The 24,352-nt window shown below is 44.9% G+C and overlaps 1 protein-coding gene across 1 annotated transcript in view; it reads left to right on the top strand.

The window, feature by feature from the left end:
• Nucleotides 1-24,352, top strand: part of LOC138492940 (uncharacterized) — a 334,933-nt gene that overhangs the window by 159,359 nt on the left and 151,222 nt on the right. The window contains exon 7 of the mRNA XM_069620230.1: nt 9,006-9,068. Within this exon, the coding sequence (XP_069476331.1) occupies nt 9,006-9,068 (63 nt within the window). The remainder of the gene's footprint in view (nt 1-9,005; nt 9,069-24,352) is intronic.

The raw sequence follows: 24,352 nt of genomic DNA, 5'->3' as shown, positions 1-24,352 counted from the left end.
GCCTGCGTTTGTAACAACTGCCTAGCAAGGTCCTCTGTTCGCTCCTTGGAAATTATCAGTTCTCTTCTTAGAGAGTTCGTTTCCTGACGAGCTGCATGTACTTCTGCTCTTAATTCCCCGAGTAACTGGGCTAGTCGATCAGTGTCTGAGGTTTCCATTGCGCCTGGGTAGGAGTTTTGTGGTGGTGGGCTTCGCGTTCTGTAACGCTCACCTGATTCCCACGGAGGCGCGGGTCTTGGCAGGAAGCTGTCTGTGACTCGAAAAGTGATGTGCAGGACTCGATTGGCTTCTGGGGTCGAACCTCTTTGCACTGTGTGTCGGACTCGAAGAGTGAGGTTTCTGCAGGTGAAAGAATATGGGGGTTAATGGTCTGGGTAGTTGAATGTCCCTCTCTCCCTCTCTCTTCCCAGCTTTTCGTAGAGCCCCCAGGTCAACGTGCTCACCTTATATAGGTGAATGCTGGGCTCTCCATCTGCGTCTGGTGCAGGGTGCCGTTGCCAGTTCCTTCACTGGGGAAACATAGGCCTCTTGAATTCAGAGGATGGTCACCGTCGTTGTCTGCACGAGCGGTGAGTTTCTGGACACCTTTTGTCTTTATAGTCTTTAAATGCGTGGCACGTTTATATGCAGACTCTAAATAATGCTTTTCCCTTATGTATTGCAGGGCTCTTGAGATGGAAGATGAAGTAAAGCGCCTGGAAGTTTGTAAGTATGGCAAGCGCTCTAATTGTCTCTTTCCTTGCAGCTTAGTTCGTGTTAAAGAGACGCCGGAGTATTTGCAGGCGTTTTATTGCGACGAGCGGGATGGACGTAAGTAAATACCTGCTTAATGTCTTTTCTTTTGCCTTTCAGATGTTGGTTTGCAGCGCCGGAGTCCGCGGAATGCCAGTAAGTTGTTAACGATGCTTTGTCTTTACAGGCAGCGATGCAGAACGAAGAAATCCGGAATCCACAGCGTGCCGGTAAGTATGGCAATACTTTTGCCTTTGCAGGTGGAGATGCGGCGTGACGAAGCGGCCGCAGCCGATGGATCAGGTGAGTAAGTGCTGCGTGTAAAGTTCGCCTTGCTAACCTGTTGTTTCTGTTCTTTGCAGGTGCTGATGATGTCTGGATACTGAAATGGTAAGTAGGATTCTTGCAGGTCCAGGATCAGAAGAAGAAAAGCCGGAGCAGACTCGGTGAGCGTTCTGCTGCAGATGCAGAATAACGCGAAGCACGCTTCATCTATCGGGTGTGGTTTAAATAGCCTTGGGGTGATGAGGCGTCTTCTTCCACGGCCCCGCCTAGGTAAGAAAAGAGTTCCAGTTTCCAGAAGAGTTCCAGTGCTGTATCCAGGGAGTGGAGCTGCCCCACCCAGGTAAGAAAGTAGTCCCTGTTCTTAGCTTCTAAGTGACTGGTAAGTAAGCAGCATGGTCTGCTGCAGGTAAGTCCACCCAAGCATCCTTACACCTATTATGAGCCCGGCGCTTCCAGTGCCAGGACCAATGGTTTTGATGAGCCTGGTGCCACCGGCGCCAGGACAAGGTCCAAAAGGTCCCAGTGGGGACCGGCTGGTGCCTAGGATTAGGGTTAGGGGCCTGCTTCCAAGGACGTTGGGCTGGTCCTGGCTCCTTGGAAGCAGTGATCATGACAGCCATTGTCTGATCTTAACACTTTACACACTCCCCATATGGGAAATACTTCTTGGACTAAAAACTTTGCAGCACAGGTGGCGTCGGGGTATGTGCATGGACTGGCCTCGATCCACCTGGAGAAGGGGCACACTGCCACTATTATATACCTATATCCAGTACAGATGTGCAGAATATCAACATAATTAATATGGAAATGCTGAAAAGGACTATTTGGTCAACAATTACTCCTCTGACTGTTCGCAGCGTGTGCCAAGCAGTAAACTTTGACATACGATGCAATTTACTACATATAAAGCAACGTGTTCTAGCAGATTTGGTTTGAACCAGTCTTCTGCAATTCTGCAAGGCTCTCCGTAGTGACATGTACAGGGTAATGTAGCTGTTCTAATGCCCCCCTTAACAAGGCTTCAGGCATCACTGGTTTACTAGTGCTGTTTTATCAGCACATTGCGTTGGAAGGAGATAAAGAACACCCCCTCTTCCTGTGGAGCTTCACCTTGAACTTCCATCAATTGTGTTCTCGATAAGTGGTTAAAGCTTTCATTCACAACCATCATCACAACAATTTTCTCTTTCACATCAGGCATATCAAAACTCATTATATCAGGTGAATACGCAACCCTTTTTGCCTCTTCATCTGCGGCTTGGTTTCCGCGTGAAATAAAGTCTGTTCTCTTAGTGTGCGCTGCACACTTAACTATTGCAATGGCTACTGGGAGTTGTAATGCTTTAATAAGCCTGTCCAATAATGCAGCGTGTTGCACTGAAGTGCCGTCCGCTTCAAGGTACCCCCTCCTTTTCCAACATGCTAGCCCTGCATGCATGGTTGACGTCACATAGGCAGAGTCACTATACACTGCTACTTCCTGGTCTGCGTGATTCTCATGCGCGACAATAAGCGCCACTAATTCTACAGCATGTGCTGAAAAGTGTGATGGTAGTCTTGCACTCGTTATTACTTCAAATTCCCCATTGGCCTTGTGGTTCACTACAGCGGCACCTTAATGCCTTTCTCATCAGTTTGATCGATCCTTGAACAACCATCAATAAAAAGAATCTCCCCTGCTGCTAAAGCATTTTCCTTTACCATCATAGAATTCCTTATAGTTTGAGCAATCATGCACTTGTTCATCCTCTGCCAGGGGTTCAGCTACAAATGTGGAAGGGTTCACCATTTTACACCTGACTTTTTTGATCACTGGATTCAAAATGACCACCTTGTGAGCAGAGGCTCTTCGAGACATAAATGTACTGTTTGGTTTCTCCAAAACAGCAAATAAAGTATGCTCTACAAATAGCCATGGAACACCCCATCACTACACTGGCAGACATCTCAATAGTGAATGTGGCTGCAGCAAACGATTGTTCTCAAGGGAAGTGACCCCTCATTACTGGGTCTAAAATCCCATTTAATGTGCTAAAGGTTTGTACCCAAAGGTAGTTCTCTGCGTGAGCACTGCTGTCATTACTGTCCCATTTGTGTGTGAGAATAAAGTGAACTCCTCAAAATAATTGGGAATTCCTAAAACTGGAGCTGTGCATATTGCCTTTTTTAATTCATCAAACTCCTCCTCCATCTCCTCATTCCATTCAATTTTTTCCTGATTTACCTGTGCCTTTTTCAGGGCCTGCAACAAGGGCCTTGTGTATGAACTGTAATCAAATACCCATGCTCCAACATAATTACATAGTCCTAAAAACTGTTGCATTTGCTTTATAGTGTGCGGTTTTGATGTTTTCAAAATTGCCTAAACTCTTTCAGGCATAACCTTCTTTCCCTCATGCGAGATTAACTGTCCTATTTTTTTTTGCATTTTTTGTTTATTAACTAACTTTTATACAATTGTCATCACCGTCATCCTTTTACTGTGTGAAAAATAACCAAATGCATCATAAAACTCGTCCTAACATTATTTATATCATAAAATTTAGCAAGGTAACTCTCCTTTTCAATCAATGTTTAATTAAGTTTGTGGACCATGATTCAGTCATTTGTAGTCAGTTATTTTTGAAGATGTCATCATTATATTTCTATTTGTTCCATAGCCTCAACAACAGAATTGTCTTGCTCTTTCAGTACTTTTTTCAGTAAGTTTATTCCAGCAAACGTGAGGCTGAAATTCTCTCCTTCCAAAAATACACAGCACCATTCCTTGCTTGTCCCAGTTCGATACTTATTTAAAAATTTGCCAAGAAATATTGTTCTCTCAGTTACTATTTTTTCACAGTCGAGTAGTAAATGTTTGACTGTTTCCATGCTGTTTCCGGAATAACATAGTCTGCATCGACCATCCTGTACTCTTCTCTTTCCAGTCCTGTGCAAATATTCATTAGTTGGATACATTTTCAGTTTTATTCACAATAATATATGACGATGCTCTTTACTGGGAAATTTCTTCATAAAACGAGGTATTGTATTTCTCTTCCTTTCACATCCCATGTTCGCTGAAATTGAAGACAATTTCGACACTCCTACAATGGTAGTTACCCAATCGATTTCTTTCAGCTTTATTTTCACCTTTCCTGGGTTAGTAGTTATTTGATCGATGGATGAGTTTCATGCTTTCAGATAGTCTTTACACCTATATTTCCAGTCTTTCAATATGGTTGATCCTATTCTATTGCCATCTTTTTTTAACATGTCATACCCTGGAGCGGGGTTTTCTTCAGAAAATTTAATCAAGAGATTTAGGCATTTCCACAAAATGATTGACTCTAGTTATTGCAGGCCCATTTCTCTATGTGCCACCACCATCGGGATGCTCTTGAGTAGTCTCAAGACTTTCTTCAAAAATGCCCCTTTGAGGGCTTCCCATAACTTTAGTGTGGCATCCTTGCCATATGTTACTATTGGGATCACCTTGCCAATATAGAATGAACGAAGTGGCACCATTGAACATTTTCCATATTGTGCATGAAGTATCCATGCATGCAATGCTAATTGGGATACTCTGTGATGTGACTCGTCTTGTCTTGGTTTAGCGATTGATGATTGATTGAAGTTAATCCCCAGGTATTTGGTTACTCAAACTACCTCTAGGACTTCATTTTCTATTTCCCACTTAAAGGTTTTATTTTGCAACCTCTTATTCGATCCAAGAGCCATGGTCTTTGTTTTGCCTTTATTTATTACTAAATCGTTCTTGCACAAATATTGCTGAAGTTTGGTCAAGAGTCGCTGCAGTCCGATTTGCGTCTGATCTAAAATGACCAGGTCGTCTGCATATGCAATTACGTGTAGTTCGGTGTTGTTGATCTTCAGTGGGAATGTGAATTTGAATATATTGCTTCTGGCAGGTCTGCTATGTAAAGCTTAAAAAAGGTAGCTGCAAGTGGGCAGCCTGGTTTGACTCCCTTATTTATTTTGAAATTTGCAGTGCATGCCCCTTCGTTAAGTTTTACACAGGAGGTGGTACCCTTGTGTAGAGCTTGAATCAGACCCAGCAGGTCTCCTGGACATTGTGCCAATCTTAGTTTCTCCCACATCTTTTGTCAGTTGACTCCATTAAAGGCATGTTTCATGTCTATAAATACCACAAACAGGCTACTTTTCCTCCTCAAGGTCTCATTCTTTAGCAGGGCTTGTAGGAACATATTTAATTCTGTTCCTGTCCCCTTTGTGAACCCTGCTTGTCGAGGGTCTGGAATTCTTTCTGTTTCTGCCCATTGTGAGAGGCGTTGTTGTAAAAATGAGGCAAACAACTTTCCTATCACGTCTAGCAGGGCAATTGGTCTAAAGTTTTCCGGTTCGTCCCTCGCTCTTTTCTTGAATATTGGTAATTATCAAGCTTGCGGTCCAGGACTGTGATAGTTTCCTGTGTTCTTTCACCTTTTCAAAGATCAAACGTATACATTTTGCCAATTATTCTGGATCAGTTTGCAGAGTCTTGTTCGATAAGCCATTTGGGCCTGCTGCTGCAGACTTTAGTTTTATTATTTTATGTTTTATCTCGTCAACTCTCATTTCAATATCTCAGCTTACTTCTTGTTGCTGTTTTTTCAAACTCGTGTGATTTAATTTCTCATAGAAGACGCTATGGAAGTGTTATCCATTTTTCTTCTGAGACCCCACATGCTAGTTGGCTTCTTTGGTTTAATGTTATACCATTTATTATTGCCCACATTTCATTTGAGCTCACATTTGACATTGCGTCTAACATCTGTTTGCCTTGTTCTGGTAGACGCAGACTCTTTAGGCTAATTGCCCAGTTTTGGTATTTCTGCTTTCTTGCTTTTATTAGTCTAATAATTTCTTCTCTTTCTAGATTTTGATTTTGCTTTTTAATGACATGAATATCTTTCCTCAATTGTTGTCGTTCTTTTACTGTTTTGTCTTAGCCCTGTTTGTTGCATCTTGAGGTCTTCTAGCAGACCTTTGTATGAGGGATCGCTCGAGTTTGTTGTCAATTCTCAATATCCTTTTCTCAGTTTTATAGGGTCAATCTCACGAAGTCTCAGCTTATTACAGTCTTGATTTAATATGAGGTCTTGTCTATAGAGAGTGCTACTCTTTTCAATGTCTAAGTTCCATGACAGTTTCAGGATCTTATGGTCACTTTTATTTTGTGCCAACATATCTAACCTTTGTGGTTTCTCGACAGCCATATGTAATCAATGGTCGATTCGTATTGTCCGTTCGACCAAGTTGATTTACCAGGCATGTCTCCTTCTGTGTGTTCATTTAGCATGTACATATCTTTCGCTGCCATTTTATTCGTCCACTGTTTTACCAATGCATTTTTTATCGTTTCATTAGTGCTTTTTTTCCAGAATCCATAGAATTCATATTTAAGTCTCCATATAACAGTATCATTATGTTTTTATGCAGCTGTCTCTCATTATCCAATATTGTCGCAATTGCTTTTTGCATTTGTTGTAATTTTATTTTACTTTGTTTCCAGTAGATGTTGATCACATTTATTACTGTTACATTGCATGAGCCTTTGTCCTTGTATTTTAGAGTTACCCAAAGAATAAATGAGTTTGGAAGTCCTTGGTTGATTATCTGCAAGTTGCTCCCTTGTTTTATTAAAGTGAGGAGCACCGAAAACGGTCTTCCGGTTGATCCCTTTTCTGCTGGGTTAAACAGTACTTTATAACCATTGCAAATTGGTGCGGATGTTAACCATGTCTCTTGTAGACATATCATTTGTGCTGTCTTTAAATTTGTGAGAATTGAGTTAAACAGATGGCTTAAGCCTCTTGAGTTCCATGAGATAAGGAGGCCATTCATACAACTGACCTATGTGCAACACTTCTTATTGGCAGTACTGCAATTTTTCTTTGTCCACCTTATTTCCTTTCTCAGCTAGAATAATCATTAGCTGAATCTAGTCTCGTCTACACTCTTCTTCTGATGTGCTACATACCAAAATATCATCTACGTATTGCAAATCAATATTGGCAATATTTGGCAAATCAATATTGCTTAGGTACATATGCAGGACCCTATTGAAAATCGAAAGAGACTCACAGTACCCCTGGGGCAAACATGTACTTTTCAGCTTAGTCTGATGAAACATAAATGAAGTAAGGTCTTGGGAATCTTTATGCAATGGGATGGAGAAAAACGCATTTTTCAAATCAATCACCGTAAAATATCGCCCCTCACCCGGGATACAACATAGGATCGTCGTTGGATATGGAACTAGAGGAACTTCTGCCTCTACAATCTGGTTAATCACCCTCATGTCCTGAATTACACGCCACGGCCACGCCTTTCGATTTTCTGATAGGAGACACTGCAGTATTGCATGGTGACTCTGACGTCACTAAGATGCCTTGGTCTATGATGGCTGATATAGTCCTAAAAATACCCTTCGCTGCCTATCGAGACATGGAATACTGTCTTGCTTGAGGTAAAATTGCTCCTGGTTTCAATTTAATTGTAACTTCTCCCACTCCCTTTAACAGGCCTACGTCATAAGGGCCCATAGTCCATAAAGAATCTGGCACTTTATCGATGTCTTCTTTAAAATATGTGGGCGTTGCCGTACTATCAACATTTTCAGTGGGACTTCTGGGCTTTCTGTTCTAATCCAATATGTAATGCTCATCTCGAACAGCACTTTGTCAACTGACGTGTCATCTCTAAACATATCCTCATCAGTGACGTCAGTGAATCTATATCCTTCCTCAATAGCAATCACTGTTCTCCATGGTCTGCCTCGATCCCAACCTTTGAGCATGGCTAATTCCCCTCGCACTATGGCCGCCTGTAATTCCAAGAGAAAAGCCTGTCCCCCCTCTTCGTCCATAGGTATCCGTGGCCTGAACAGAAATTCATCAGGTATTCTTATAATCTTGCCCACTATACCGGGTATCCACGTTAACAAAATGCATACCCCGTAGTGAAAAGATTCTGGCTCTAACGGTGTTCCTCGTAGAGATATTTGCCCTGTAAATGCCATGGTAAATTCACCCACATTTAAATAATGTAATCCAGGCATTGAACACACTATGCTTTCATCAGTGAAAGAAATCGTCATATTTAACTTTGTCATTAAATCTTTGCCCAGTATATTAACTGGTGTCTGTCTTGAATACAACAATGGGACAGACATATCATACTCTCCTATAGAGACTGGCAATTTCTCAGTAAAAGGAACTCTACTTGTAGCTCCAGAGAACACTTGAGCATTCATGGCATTACTCGATAAAGAAAATGTGCCCTCTCGTATACATGAGCGAGTTGCCCCAGTGTCTACTAAAAAAGAAAGGATTTTCCTCCTATGGTAATGTCAACCCTCGGTTCCTCTTGATGATTGGGCATCACTGATAGTACTGAACACATCAAGTCACCCTGTGAGCTGTCCTATTGTGGGTACATACTGTTATGCTCACCTGATATCCCTGGGGCGTCTGGAAGGCTCTGAGATCTGGAACCCTGGATGCGTAGTTGCCCAGTGCTGAATAATGAATCTGCAATTACAGAAGGGAGGATTTGTGATAACTATCTCTAATGGGTGAATCTCCCACCTCCCCCTGACCGATTCCCTTCCCACTGGGTTCTTTTCTCACCTTAGTTATTTGTAGGGTGAGCTATCCGTCCTGCGTTTCTTGTGCAGGGGCGCTTGACGTTTGTTGGCGAGCTGCCCGAGTTGCTTGACTGGTGCAGTTCACCTTCCTTGTACCCAGGCCTGCTGTGACCCCGAATCTGCTGGTAGGCAGGTAGGTTTGTTAATTGTAAGTCTTTGTTCTGTTTATGGTGGGCATTCATTAATGTCTTTATCTCCTTCTTTTCAGGTGCAAAGGTCGTGATGCTGGCGTGCTGGATGGAGTGGCACGTTTCTAGGTATGCGAAAGCGCGAAGCGCAGCACCTTTATTGTCTTTTAAAGCTAACCTGTGTTTTCTTCTTTTTCTCCCACTAGGCCGCTATGGTGCTGCGAGTGGTTGAGAGCACGATGAAAAACAGGCCTCCGGAATCCGTTAAGGTAAGTACAGTGTGTGCGGTTGTTTAATATTGAAAGCGAACCTGAATATGTCTCTTTTCCTTTGCAGATGTTGCTTTGGTGCTCCGGATGGAAGCGTGGCGTAGCGCGATGGAATTCAGGTAAAACTGATGGAATTCGATGTTTTGGAAGAGCGCGTTCTAATATTGTCGCAATGTTCGAACAGCAGCTGTGGTAGCGATTCGCCGGAAGTCCTTAAGCTAGTACTCACAGGTGAGTGATGTTTCTTCTTCTCTCGGTTTCCACATATTGCAGCCCAGTTGAGATGCTGAGTGCTGGATGGTGTTTTCTCAGGTAAGACAGAATAAACTTGTTCTTGCAGGATTACAGGAAGATGCTGAAGACCAGGAGCTGTTCCAGGCCTGCGACACCGAAAACACTAGACCGCATGGCTTGGTTCTTAGAACTAGACGGTGTGGGTGCTTCCATGTTGGATTTAAAGGCCCATGTACATAAATGGGACCTAAATTGAACAGCCCTTCTTTCCTACATATGAGTCTGGTGCCAAAGGCGCCAGGATTGGCTACAGGAGCCCTTTTGCAGTGGTTTTAAGGCCCTCACGTTTCTGGTGGGAGCCTGCTTGTGGCACAACGTGTGCCCCCTCACAGTGGTCATGACACATACTTATTCCCGTGCCTGTAAAAGGATTCCCTCCAGTGACAGTGACACCCCCTACTCTAGGAGTGAATAACTGTGCTGTGTTTGCACTCTGCTGTATCTGCATGGGTGCATGCTGTCACTGCCCTTGTGGCGGATTCAATGGTGCTTGCTGTGGTTTCAAAGCCTGTTGTGTTTGTGGTACCTGTGCTTGATACACTCTCGAATCTTGGGCAAACCCATCCCTACTTTGTGCGCTATATGCTGGAGGATACGCTGTGCCCCCCTGTTTAGAATTGCCCATTTTGCACATATCCTTGACTCCCACATTTTCGCAAGATGTGCCCTGTCATTCCACATGTGTAACATACAGGATGAAATCTTCTAACTTCCCCTCCCTGCATGTTTTGACTATCATTTTGCATATTCTGAAACCCGCCTTGGTTATTCTGAAAGTTTCCCTGATTATTCTGAAAGCCTCCTCTTCTGCGGAAGCCTCCTCTACTTCTTGGCATAAATCTGTTACTGCCTTGATCCGACTGCTGTTAGTTATTCACCTACAACATACCTAATACTTGCTGTGATCCTGGCCCTTCTTCACTATTCAGCATTGCCCGTTCTATAGTATATTTTGACAGTTTCTTCTGCACTAACTTGGCTTCTTCGATTTTCCTAGCATCTTCTCTCTTTCGATTTTTTACTTGCAATATTCGGCAATGGTGCACAATGGTCAGCTGTATTTCCAGCCATGGCTTTGCCTCCATACCAACCAACTTCTTGAGCTGTCTCTGTACCTGGTCTGGCAACCCCTGACATAATATATCATAGAATACAGGTATAGATTTCCCCCACGGCTCTCAAGTTTCCAAAGACCACTGCTCTTGAAAATTCTGAATATAAGCATGCAGATCTTCACCTTCCTGCATCTTTCCTGCCATTATAGCACTCATATCTGACGTATCAGGATATTGTACTCTAAGCGCTTTCCAGACTGCTGCTCTACAATTATTAAACAGCACTCTATTGTGTGCTGTGTTCTGTGCTGTGACACTTGCGTATCCTGCTCTTGTTCAAATGTCGTCAGCCCTTTCCCCAAGGATAGCTGCTAGAAGACCCTTAATGTCCCCTATAGCTAATGTGTTTCCTCCTGTCATTTTTTCTAATTCATAGATCCATTTCCCGACGCCCCAAGTCAAACTCGGGAGCTTACACCTCAGATTATCCTTATCCATCTGGGTCAACAGGATATACTGCAGTCTGGCCCCTCCTTTTTCTAACAAGGGAAACTGCGATATCCCAAAAACACAATTGTCTACCATCGTCTGCCTGTTCATAGCAGGGACAATGGTTCCTGATCACCTTCTTCCTAGTAATGACCTCAGCCTGCTCACATAAGTTGGCGAATCCCTCCTCTCACTAAGAGGTCGCCTTTTAGGTTGTGCTGGCTGCGCCATAGGCTCTGGCGTCCTTTCTTTAGGTAGGTCCGAATCTGACCACCTCAATTCCTTGTCTGTCTGAGAGCACCCCTCAGGACCACACGCACCACCCTCCTGCCCATGGAAGGTTTTCATTCTTTGTCTGATATATCTTGTCCCCAACACATATGACTATCCTCCATCTTGTCTCTATTTAGTGTAAGCCTGTCCAAAAACAGGGCTCCATGCTTGAGGCTGAACAGACCTCCCTACTTGCCTTGCGATTGGGCAGTTTCAGATCGATCATCTTTTCCTCTATTTCTCGATTCACCTTTCTCCCTCATCTCTTGATAGGAGATATTGGAGACCGAATCAAAAAAGCCTATCTCAAAATTCTCCTCTAAATTTACTCTAGAGGTTCCTGGCATAGGTTCTTGTGACGGCAGGAACTCCTCTATGTCCTCCCATTCCACTACTGGATTTGGTTCCATTAGCTCTCTTTCAATGCGATCAATGTTGCGTGTCCTCTGCCTTCTTTTGTTCCATTTCCTCATCAAATTCTCTTTGTTTCTTTGCTTCCTCCCTAAGCCTTTCCTCTTCCTGTCTTTTCACTTCTCTTCTTTCATTTACTCTACACACCTCCTCATCTCTGTGTCTTTGCATTCTTTTTTCTCTTAATTTCTGATCTTCCTCTTCTTGTTTCCTCTTTTCTAGCCTGTCTCATTCTTCGATTGCTCTCTGCCTATTGTCATATTTTCTTTGCTCTTCCACCCTTTCCCCTTTTTTTAACTGTTCTTCTTGATACAGTTGCTCTCGTCTTTGTCTACTCTTTCTTTTGGCCTTGTCTTCCTTCAATCGTTTCTCCCTTTCTCTGTCCTTTTTATCTTGCTCGTCTTGATCTTCCCCATGCCGAACTTCCTCGATGCTCTTCCCATCAAGTTTGATCAATATCTGACCCCCCAGCCATTCATTCTGTATGAGCACTATCTCGTCAGCTTTATCCTTTTCTCCTTTCCATCTCTTCATTTCTTGTTCTATATCTAGCATCATACTCGGATGTTCCCTTCTCTCTTTGTCCCGTGGAACTTTAGAGATCACATCACTTTCTGGAGTTTTTCTGGACCTTTGTCACTACTATACGCAGGTTGCTCATGCGTCGGATTACTGTATCCTGCTGCTGCTTTAAGCTCCCTTAATGGATATACTGCCTCGTCTTTCATACTATTTCCATTTACTTCAGGCTCGGTAGGGGGCGCAGAAGGCTCGACAGATTAAGCATCCAATCTTCAAGAGGCGGGTCTTCCTGTTCCTACTGGTACATTTTCCAAAGCTCTAAGCTGTCTAATCTTTTTTCTAACTTCTTTGCCATGTAGCTACGTGCAGGTATTTGGTCATGTGTTGCAAAACTGCTTTTGACAGGGACTCTCCTTGTGGCCATGGCATGAACATTTTATCTGCCGTGCCCTTAACCCATTCTGCAATATATTGCTTAAGCTTGGGTGCGTGTTTTGGCAGCTGTTTGCACAGGTACATGAGCCGAGTAACATCCTCCATCATGACTAGTCACACTTGACTGTCAATACTTACCGTCGTTTTACACCGAAAATACTTTTCAGAAAAATAACACAAAATGAGCATGCACCAATCATCGCAGCTCCAAACCTTTGTGTCTCATTTTACTTCAGTCTACCTGGTCAATCAATACGTTTGACAACTAAATAAATAATCTACTCTCAGCTTTTTATCACAATCTATTGGTTGTCCCTCTTTGACATTGTCATCATATCCTTAACACATATAATACATACAATATACAGACTGACAAACTGGCCGGCCCACATATACTTTTGCCAATGCCCCTCGTGGATACTCTCGGCCCTAATAATGAATCCGGAGTGTGATTTGTTCGCTTTAACAGATGTATCTGTTTGTAGCTTAAACATCCACTTGGATTCTAAAACAACTCTTTATAGACATCCCTGGATGTAGGATACTGGGCTTATCTTATGGATCGCTCCTCGTCCATATATCTTCACCTGACGTTCTTCGTCATTACCTCAAATACCCCACCAACCCTCTGTTACTTTCTCCCCATTATCACTTTCCCCATTGAATGCACAATTATTTTTGACACCTCTCTCAATCTACTCACCATTCACTTTTCAGCTCCTGACCCTCGGGATCATCTCCTCCTTAACTGGCCACCTTAGCCTTTGGTCCGCTCAGGTGCCTTTGAAAACCGGGAGGGGCATTCCGTGAAAGAGGAACCCATCCCACCGACTTTGTTTGTCTTGCAAGATTTTTTGTTCTCGGCCGCTATCCACAGGAAGCCTTGCGGTCCTCCAGCTAACTGGCAGAGGACATCCAATATTTCCGAGACCCTTAAAAGCCTACTGAGTTGACGGTTTCTAAACCATGCTACCTCTGCTACCATTTGAACGCATAGACCTAGGGCCCTATAAGACGAGGTAGCAATACTTAGAGATAGATGGGGATGCAGAATTTACTCAAACATCAATAATCAAACCGATTGATGGCAAAACTTGGGCTGTTTCATTTGCAATTGTCTTAAACAGGGAGTTACAACGGACATCAACGGACGTTCGCTCGATTTCTCCCAGAGCATGTTATAAAAAACACAACTTTTATAGTAAAAACTTGTCATCAATGACGTCACACTACGTGGCAAACTACAAAAACCTACTTGGGGATGTGATAGGTTTACAGGGAACATCTAAGTATACGTTTCATACTGACGGGGTTGTGATTGGGTTTCTCCTGTCAGGTGGGCAACAAAGCCCATCCCAAGTGCACAGTATCTTTCGTGTCACACCAATACTCGACACTCTATTGGTTACCCAAACTATAGGGCTCTTTGATACATGGCCCTCTACCATTGGGTTGGCAGGAAGAGGAAATGCTCTTTTTGCGTGATTTACTGGCTTCGTATTTCGATTCCCTTAGACCTGTTTCACATGAGGCTTCATGATTGGTGGTTTGTGCACAGAAATTTGACATCACTCCTATTTTATTTCAACTTTGTTGGATTCTATTTTATTTTTTATTTAATTCCACTGGGCTGCATGTTTTTTATTGGTATAGTAGATGAAGCTCTCCTGTTCCTAAAAGGTGATCTCTCAAACCTGATCTGCCCAAATGTAGTCTCATTTATTTGATGAATTTAACACTAGTTGATTGATCCAAGAGGTCTTCTGCACCTTGCACCTTGCAATGTGTTTATACCATGGCATTATTACAGTCACAGGTAGATCCTGTTTTTTATCATGCCGTTTTTTAAAATCCTTATGTTTTATAACTTGTTTTATCATTGTTACATGGATGCTATTAAGATTCGTGGTAATATGGTTGGTTTTATTAACCTTTATCAATAAAGAAATTAAGTGAATAAGGCAAAGCATGATTTTCAAGGCACTTATCCTTGGAAGACCTGTGCATTTGGCAGCAAAGCTTTCTCTAGCTGGAGGTTCTAGAGATGCTCTCAGCAAAGATAGCAGAAAGTTTAAGTAAGAAAGGTTTTACAAAAAAGCCTTAGTGGCTTCAGCTTTTAGATTTCGTAACTCCCTTTCCACCTTCTTATGTTTGTCCCCTCGCCTCCACTATTAAGGAAGCAGTTGAAAACACAATTATTGCAAATTTTTCCACAATTGATTCCGTCTTGATACGTTTATTTTAATCAAAACTAATCTATCTAGCATCATGCCACCCCTGCCCGACATCCCACTGCATCGAAGACCTAGAAGCATCCCTCCCTCCTTTCAAATTTCACCCCACCTGTGTGTCCTCTCTCTGCAACATCATAGAAGGCCTCAAACCTTCTCGATGCAAGGGAGACACCTGCCCAGCCTCCATCGTAAAAGAATGTGCCGATCCTCTCCTCCCACTTATCGTCACCATTATCAACCCCTCCTTCACCACATGAACAGTCCCATCTGCCCTCAAAGAATCATAGATCTCCCCCCTGCTAAAAAAAAAAACATCAATTGACCCTGCTATTCCCTGCAACTACCAACCTATCACTAATGCCCCATTTCTTCTGAAAATCATTGATAGAGTAGCCTACCTACAAATCCAGGAATTCCTAGAATGACATCATATTCTGTGCATTCAGCAATCGGGATTCCGCCCTAAGCACGGGACCTAAACAGCCCTTCTGGATCTCAAGAATCAGCTTGATGATGCTACCGACCTAGGCAAACTCTCCCGCCTCCTACTCTGTGACCCCTCCTCTGCCTTTTGTCCTCATCCATCAGCAAACTCTATGCTACCACCTTACATCGTCCTACTTTTCTCTGGATGTTGCCAACTGGTTTCCCTCATTCCTAGCCGACAGAACCTCAAGTGTCTTTGCCTGCAAAGTCTCCGTGACCCACACCAACACCTTGTGGAGTTCCACAAAGCGCCTGCATCCCTCCCACACTCTACATTATTACAGCAGACTATTATCTGACCACCCAGACTCGTTGGGCATCTCATACACTAACTACGCCGATGACACGCAACTCCTTGTCCCCCATCACAGTCAACAACACACAGTGCTCCCTTAGAGTAAATACAATATACAAGACCATACAATCATGGATGGCCACTCACAGCCTGTGTCTCAATGATAATAAGACTGAGCTTCTCCTCATTAGTTTCCCAACTCGCCTAGCTAAACTACACCGATCGTACAAAGCCCTCACCATTCCTGTTGCCACATCAGTGAAAATGCTTGGTGTTAGCTGTGACTCCTTTCTAAACATGACTTGGCACATGAATCACATTGCCTCCACATCGGGATACGCTACTAAGCTTATCACCACCAGAAAACCCTTCTTGTCTGCTCAGAAACGGCTTCAAGTTGCACAAGCCCTTATCAGCTCAAAACTTGACTATTGCAACTCACTGCTCTGCGGCATATCTGCCAATCACCTGAGTAAACTTCAAACTATTCAGAAAAATGCATTGAGAGTGGCCCTAGACATTGGGAAGCATGACCACATCAGTGAGGTGAGAAAAGCCTCCCATTGGCTCCCGGTCACAGACAGAATCATCTTCAAGATCCTCTCCATTACTCATTGCTGTTTGACCAACCAGGCCCACCTTACCTAGAGGATCCACTTAAAACCCGGCTCTAAGTGCAATATTTGGTACAACTTCAAACTTGCAGCCCTGAAACGAAGGTGTAAATCTGCGGAACAGAAGTGGCAAACCTCAGGTGCACCCTCTGACAAACTGGCCTGCTGCCTGCTCCAAAGGCAATACAGACTCTCTATCCGTGCCAAGAAAAGGGCACACCTTAGGGCACGGGTAGCTGGAGCATACAACAACACGGCTGAACTTTTCAAAATCTGCAGAGAACTAGACAACCCTTGCGCAGTATCCTTCTCCCCTATTCCCTCTCAGGCCCTCTGCAATGCACTCGCCTCTCACTTCACCACCAAAACCCAGGACATCTTGAACAGCCTTGTTACACACTCTCCCATCCCATCACTCACCCCCTTGTATCCCTTGGCCTCCCCACTTCCTCCTTCTCCTCCTTCACTGTTGTCTCATTTTATGAAGTCACCGGAGTTGTCCATTCCATGAAGGTCTCTTCCAAACAGGTTTCCCCTTGCTCTTCGAGAACCATCATGGACTACATTGGCTCTCTTGCTCCTGCACTTGCTGATCTCTGTAATCACTCCTTTGCTACTGGTTCTTTCTCCTCCACCCTCAAGCACTCCCTTGTGCGCCCCATCCTTAAAAAGCCATCATCAGACCCTATATTTCCAGCCAACTACTGCCCTATGTCCATCACCCCCTTCCTGGGGAAACTGCTGGAGAAGTTGGCCCTGTCCAACTCAACTCTCACACTGAACTTGTAGGTGATCTTCATGTCCATCCATCTGGATTCCGGGCATCCAGAGGCATGGAAACTGCTCTTCTGAACAACCATGAAGAACTGCTGGAATCCCTGGATTCCAACACCACAGCTGTCCTCATCCTTCTTGATCTCTCCTCTGCATTTGACACGGTCCACCATTCCATCCTTATACAGAGGCTCCACGACATCCTTGGTATCTCGGAGCGGGCACTGGACTGGCTGACCTCTTTCCTTACTGAAGGCTCCTCTCAAGTCATCCTTGGCACCTTTTCCTCTACTACCTGCTTCTCCTCTTGGGGTGTCTTCCAGGGCTCTATTCTCTCCACCTAGCTCTTTAACATCTACCTCTCTCAGCTGGCACTCCTCATGTCCTCATTCTCCCCCAACTTCCAGTGTTATGCAGACAGCACTCAATTCTTCTTCAAACTTCCTGCTGACCCTCTTTCACCTTCCATCATCCATCACTACCTTTCTGTCATGCAAGCCTGGTGCACTTCCAATGATCTCTGCCTCAATGCCAGCAAAACAGAGATTCTTCCCACTGGGACCCCTGCTCCCAACTTCTTCCGCTCTCTATGGCCTTCCTCCATGGGCTCTCCCCCCGCTCCTTCCTCTGAAGCCAGAAACCTTGGCGTTATCTTCAACTCCTCTCTCTCCTCCCTCACATTGCCAATAAGTCCCACTTTCAGCTCTTTCCTCTCAAAGGAACTCTACCTTTTCTCACCTTCCTTCATAAGCTTAATGTTACCCAAGCCCTGGTTCGCCCTAGGCTTCACTACTGGAATAGCCTCCTCCTGAATCTTCCTCCTTGCACTCTGCGTCCTCTGCAGCTAATCCATAATAGGGCAGCGAGACTTATACTTGGCCTCAAGCTCAGGGACTGCATCTCACCTGCCCTAAAAAGTCTTCACTGGCTCCCGGTTGCTTCACGGATTAAATTCAAATCCCTCTGTATCATCCACAAGGCTTTCTGAGGCCGGGGACCACACTATTTGCAACTCGCTCTTACTAAATAGTCCCCCTCTTTACCCCTGCTCTCTTCTGGCACCAACTCTTTGTGTGTAAAGCGTTTTGCTAAACAGAGGGCAGGAGGACGATCTCTTTCCTCAGATGGCTCCCTTCTTTGGAACAGCCTCCCCCTACCTCTTTGCCTTGAGCGTGACCTTCTTAAATTTCAGAAGCTCCTCAAGGCTTTCCTCTTAACCTCTGCCTTCCCCCCTCTCTCCTCTGCTAATCTCACAGTTGCTTCTTTGGTGTTCAGGGCCTTTATTCATCCCCGGGGCCCGGACCTCCCACACTGGATCCCCCCAGCTTCTGTCTATCCTCAGCACTTGCCTCGGCTCACCCTCCACGCTGGAGGCTTGCACTTACCTTACATTGCACTTCACTTGTTGCTCACCTTTGAGCACCACAGCACCTATCCCATTTCCTCTCCCTTCTGCACTTGCACGTTCTGAACACTCACAAGGCATAGTAGGTTCATCTCCCCAACTCTCACTATGTTTTATGTATTTCGATCATTGTTACTTCCCCTTATCCCCTCCCTGTTGCCCTGTGGGCGCTTTGCAACAGTATTTACTTCCTATATAAGCGTCTTAACAAGCAAACAATAAATAAATAAAATAAATAAAATAAATACATTGCTTTATTTTTTTAATATTTAAAATTTGGTCCACAGCAGACATGACTATTGTTACATTAGCATGACTGGTTTAACTCCAAGTATTTTCTCAATTTTTCTGGGCCCCAATAATGTTTTCAAATACGTGTCTCTTGATTTTCCCAATTGACCCCATATGTCAATCATTTGTGTATAAAATTGCGCTCTTTGGCTGTCCTTTCACCACTGCATGCCCCCTGTATGGACCATAAACCCTTTAGTTTGTTGTTAATAGTACTCTTGGATACACATTTTCATTCATCTTCAAAGCGTCTCTCTTCCACAGAAGCAGTGCCACACCAACTGCATCCAGGTGAGGGGTCAGGGGTTAGTGAATCTGCAAAAGCTCTGAGCCGCATGTACTTTGGTCCGGAACTTCTTCCCAGCTACAGTTCTCGGGCTGCCCCTCTCTCTTTAGTGCATGGTATACGTGAATGAAGCATATAGACTCTCTGCTGTGGCCGTAAAGAGGACACTGAGCCTTGTGAGGCTTGCAGCTTCATGTACCTCACTGAGACAGCAGGAAGGCTAACCTTCACTGTGGCACCATTTACATAGTACATGGTACATAGTACATGACAGGGTAAAACACATGCAAGGAGCATATAACTATTTACATAGATGCCAGATCCAGTCTCTCACTGTCTACAGAGGAGCGCCAGGGTGAGGGTGCTCTGTCTGCCACGGCCTGGACAGCTGCGTGCACATCAGCTGCATCGTCTTGCGAGAGCCAGCGGCCCAGCCTCTCGCGAGACCGAACCTCCACATACCTCCTTTTGTTCAGCAGCATGGTGTTATTCCATCAAAAAGTCTGAAAACCTTGCTGGTCTTTTTCTCTGATGTTGCGGCTGGGTCTCTCTGCTCTGCTCCCGCGGCATAATCTTCCTCTCTCTGTTCTGACTGTATTTCACTTCCTGCAACTTGCACCTCTCCCTGACCTCTGACTCGCTGGAACGGCCACCTTTTCTTGTCCTAGTCCATAACAACTGGACTCTCGTGTTTGCACGGTCTCTCTTTTTCTTTGCACCCCTGTACTCTACACTTGGCCTGTATAAGGGCAGTGGGACTCTTCTTGAACAAGGCCACACTCGCCATGTTCCATTTCTTCCTATCTTGGGTACATACATGGTTTGTGCCTCTTCGCATTACTCTGATTGGCCTGCTATACTTACACCCTGTTGCAGGATCCTTTGGGCAACTTAATTTTGACTAAATCATCTTCTTGCACTTCATTGGTTTGGACAGCCCTTCTCCTGTCATTCCATTCCGTCATTTGCACCTTTCTTTCCCTGATATGCCATTCCGTTTACTCCATGTCCACCGTGTCTTCTTGCCTCAGCCTTGACAACCACAGAGGTTCTAGTGTGGATTCTGCTCTTCTCCCACTCCGCATGCAAAAAGAGGACACATTGGTGGCCCCATTGGGGGTCAACCGACGGGCAGCTATGGCTTCCTTGACCATTCTGTATGGGTCCATTCCTGACACTGTTGCTAGTTATAATGCCCCTTTGATGAATCTGTTGGACCTCTCCACAAGTCCATTGGCCTGGGATGGTATAGTGACGCCTTTACTTGTGTTATATTGTAATCCCTCATGAATTTTTCAATTTCTCTGGACACTAGCTGGACGCCATTGTCTATTAGTATTTCGTTGGGCAAGTCTTCTCTCTGGAATATTGCTGTAAGAACACCAACGACGGTGGTCGTTGTTATGTCGAGTACAAGTTTGGCTTCCACACATTTGGAAAGATATTCGATTAGGACCACTCTGTATCTATGTTCTGGCAACATCACTTCAAGGGGACCAATGAAGTCTAACCCCAGTGTGTGCCATACTCCTTCCGGTATCTCGCTTGGAATCAGAGGTACTTAGCCTAAACTTTAACCTCTTATAGCTATTTAAGCACTCATGACACCTCTCTGACATAACTCGTATCTCCCGGTCCATGTTGGGCCACCAATACGACTCCCTCTCACGTCACCACATCAAGTTCCTTCGCAGGTGCCGAGTGGGCTCCCTGAACATAATCACTTTCTTCATCCCCACAGGCAGTATGACTTGATTGCCTCTCATAACTAAGCTTTCCCTCTCAAAAATGGCATTGGCCACTTTCCAGTATGGCCTTAGGCCTTCTGGAATTGCTCTCTCTTCAGGCCATCCTTTCCTAGACCGTTGTGCCAGTTTCGCTATGCTCACCGATTCTTCTTTCCAATGCCCTTCACTTATTTCTAGAAACTGCTCTGAGTTCGTCTATAGATGCCACTACGCATTCATCAATGAGAAAGTCAATTGCTGCATCTCTCATTTCTGGTAATCGGGACATACAGTCTGCCTGGGCATTTTTCCATCCCGCAATGTGTACTCCTGTAGTTTGGCAGCAATGCCTACTAGCCGGGGCGTGGACGTTTTCGCTGCTTCTGGACTCAACATGTGAATTAAAGTCTTATGGTCTGTTACCAACTGAAATTGTGTGCCCCACACATATGCTCTGAAATGTTCAACTGCCCAGGCACAGGCTAACATTTCTTTTTCCACCTTGGAATAGTTCATTTCCACCTAGGACAAAGCTTTGGAAGTGAAAGCCACTATATAAACCGTGTCAACTTTCTTCTGTGTAAGGGTAGCCCCCAGGCCATACGCGCTGGTATCAGTTGTGATGATGGCCTTCCATAATGAGGTGAACGGCAGTAGGTACGGGCGTTTATATTGCCCTCTTTCACCATCGTCCAACGCCTTAATTTGCTCTTCGTGCCAGCTGTATTCCGGCCCTTGCTTAAGCAATTCCCTCAGTTGTTCAGTGGTCCCTGAGAACCTCGCAACAATATTTACAGTTCCTCTTTGTTTGCAGGCGCTGGGGCTCTCACGATGCTCAGTAAGAAGTTGCTCCTCGGGCTGATCCCCAACCTCGAAATCTTGTAGCCCAAGTACTCCACCTCTTTGGCTTTGATCACACACTTGTCATATGATAGACTCACTCAAGCTTCCTGTAACTTGGTGAGGACCTTCCGTAGTACAACATCATGGGTCTCAACATCCTTAGCATAGATCAAGATGTCGTCTTGAAAATACAACACATTGCCTATATTATGCAGAAGAGAGTCCATCATCCGCTGAAAGGCTGAAGCCACCGATGGCAACCTGAACGGCATGCGGGTAAATTGATACGTGCCAAATGGTGTAACGAACGCCGTGAGGGGCCTCAATTCCTTATGTAGACTGATCTGGTGTCAAGCATCCCTCATATCCAGCTTCGAGAACACCTTGGCTACCTTCATCACAAGGATCGGCTTGTTTATGCTTACGAGAGAGTAGCTGTCTGTGACCGCCTCCTGATTCAAGATGCGCAAATCGATGCACATTCTGATATCCCTGAGTGTAGGTTTTTTATAAGGAACGCTGGGCTCAGCCATTCAGATGATACTACCATCTCTATTGTGCCGTCCATCAACATCCTTTCCGATTGTCACTGTAAGGCTGCCCTCGCCGTCGCTGGCACCAGTCTTACCTTGTGTTTCACTGGAACTGCATTGTGTTTCAACATGATTTTGTGCACATAGTTCTTTCTTCTCCCTAGATTTTCGGAGTATAACCATGGAAATTCTTCCCTGGATACCGATGCACCTCCTGCATTCACCAGCAATGCCTGTTCTGCAGTGCTGGAATCCAGGCTGATATTCAATTTGGCCTTGTCATGCCACCCTAATACAGCTAGGCCTCGCTCTGAAAAATACACCGTGGCCTGTGTCACTCTGGCCTCAAATTCGATGGTACTACGGATGTACCCTAACAGACTCACGGTGGCACCTCCAAAGACTTTGGGATTGTGATTCTTCCTTTTGACTTCTACCCTGTCTCTGCCGACCATGTCCTAGTACATGCAAATCGGTAATATCGTTAGGCGCGACCCTGAATCAGCCATCACTCTTGTCTTATTTCCATCCACCTTGATTACAGTGTGTTTTTTCCCTTCGGGCCTTCCCACAGTTCACCATTATTAATGTGGGTCTCCCATCTTCATCCAATGACTCCCTGTCTCTCGAATCTTCGCTCATCACAGATGCAATCATCGTCTTACCTCACCATTCGCAAGCTATCGCAATGTGGCCAAGCCTTCTGCAGTTCGAGCACTCCTTGTACCTAGCTGGATACTCTCTGTCATTGACAAGATATCCGTTGCTGGTGCGTCTGTGGCATTTCAAGGGTTCTCGCTTCCCTCATTTCTCTTCTCTGGTGTCTGACTGCCACTTGTCTCTTTTCCCCTTGAACTGCACGACCTGTAAATCCAGTACTGGCAGACTTCCCGCCAATTCTTTGCGTCTAAAAAACGTCTCCCCCACTGCTCCAGCAATTTGAATAGCCTTGTCCAGCTGCAGCTCTTTCTCAAGTATGCATTTATTTAGCAAATTCCTGTTGGTAGTGTGCACCGTCAACATGTCACAAATACTTTCTTCCGCAGTATCTCCAAAGGCGCAGTACGCGGCCAACTTGCTCATCTTGCTTACATCGTCATCCACCGGTTCTGCGGGTTCTTGGTGTAGAATCATATCCTGTGTAGTACTATGTTATCTTTAATAGAGAACCGCTTGACAATCCTCTGCACAGCCTCCTCGTAGATGTCATCCTCATCAACTACAACCTCCGGCTTCACCCCAGCAAAAAAATCTTGCCCTTCTATGCCGAGAGCATTTAGCAGCATGGTTCCTTTCCCTACTGCAGCGTAGCCGACACCTCCCACTGCTTCCAGATATGTCTTGATTAGTGGTTCCCACTGAGGCCATGGTATAGCAGGCTGACCTGGTGATTGTAGGAAGGCTGGGGGTGATGTTGCATCCTCCATCTTGTCTGCTGCAGGTTTGTCTCCTTCTCCTCGTTGGCAAATATGTAGTGGCCGTAAAGAGGACACTGAGCCTTGTGAGGTTTGCAGCTTTATTTACCTTCCTGAGACAGTAGGAAGGATAACCCCAGTTGCTTCACTGTGGCACCATTTACATAGTACATGGCAGGGTAAAACTTATGCAAGGAGCATATAACTATTTACATGAATGCCAGATCCAGTTTATCACTGTCCATGGAGGAGCGCCGGGGTGAGTGTGCTTCTAGCATAGCCCGCGCTCAGTCTGCCGCGGCCTGGGCCACTGCGTACAACAGCTGCATCGTCTTGTGAGAGCCAGCGGGCTGGCCTCTCGCAAGACCGAACCGCCACACTCCCATAGACGCCAGGTCATGTGACCCAAGGGACACGAGCCCCACTCATAATCATTGCTGCTTGAAGCCCCTGTGGCACTTCTTACCAAAACGCGGAATGGTCATTGAAAATGCTAAGATATAAATCACGATGTGGTGCCGCTGCTATTAAGGGTTCTTTTTTGTTTCACCCTGAGAAGGCGCAGACCAAGGACTTGATAAAATGTTAAAGGGCTTTACAGGCTGCAGGTCATTGGCATCTACGCCCTCCTTGTTTCTTTTAAGCAACTCGCTTGGTGCGTGTTTCATTGCAGGCTTCAGTAGAAACAACTGTGAACTGGTGAGTGGGACTAGGCCATTTTTGACTCAAGTCATAGCTCACTAGGGCAGGTCCATTGCCATTTCAAAAACCTTAAATCTGCTCCTCCAAAGTAAGTACCTTCGCAACATCAACCGTTTTTAAACCTAACTATGCAATCTAATCCATCTTGTATCTGCTTTAGGGCTCTGAAAACAACATGCTCACCATTTTTGCGAACTTGT

Source organism: Ambystoma mexicanum, chromosome 10, assembly GCF_040938575.1.
Source record: "Ambystoma mexicanum isolate Mex_15411 chromosome 10, UKY_AmexF1_1, whole genome shotgun sequence".
NCBI lineage: Eukaryota > Metazoa > Chordata > Amphibia > Caudata > Ambystomatidae > Ambystoma > Ambystoma mexicanum.
The sequence above is the reverse complement of the archived record's forward strand: the minus strand, read 5'-3'. Positions and strand labels throughout refer to the sequence as shown.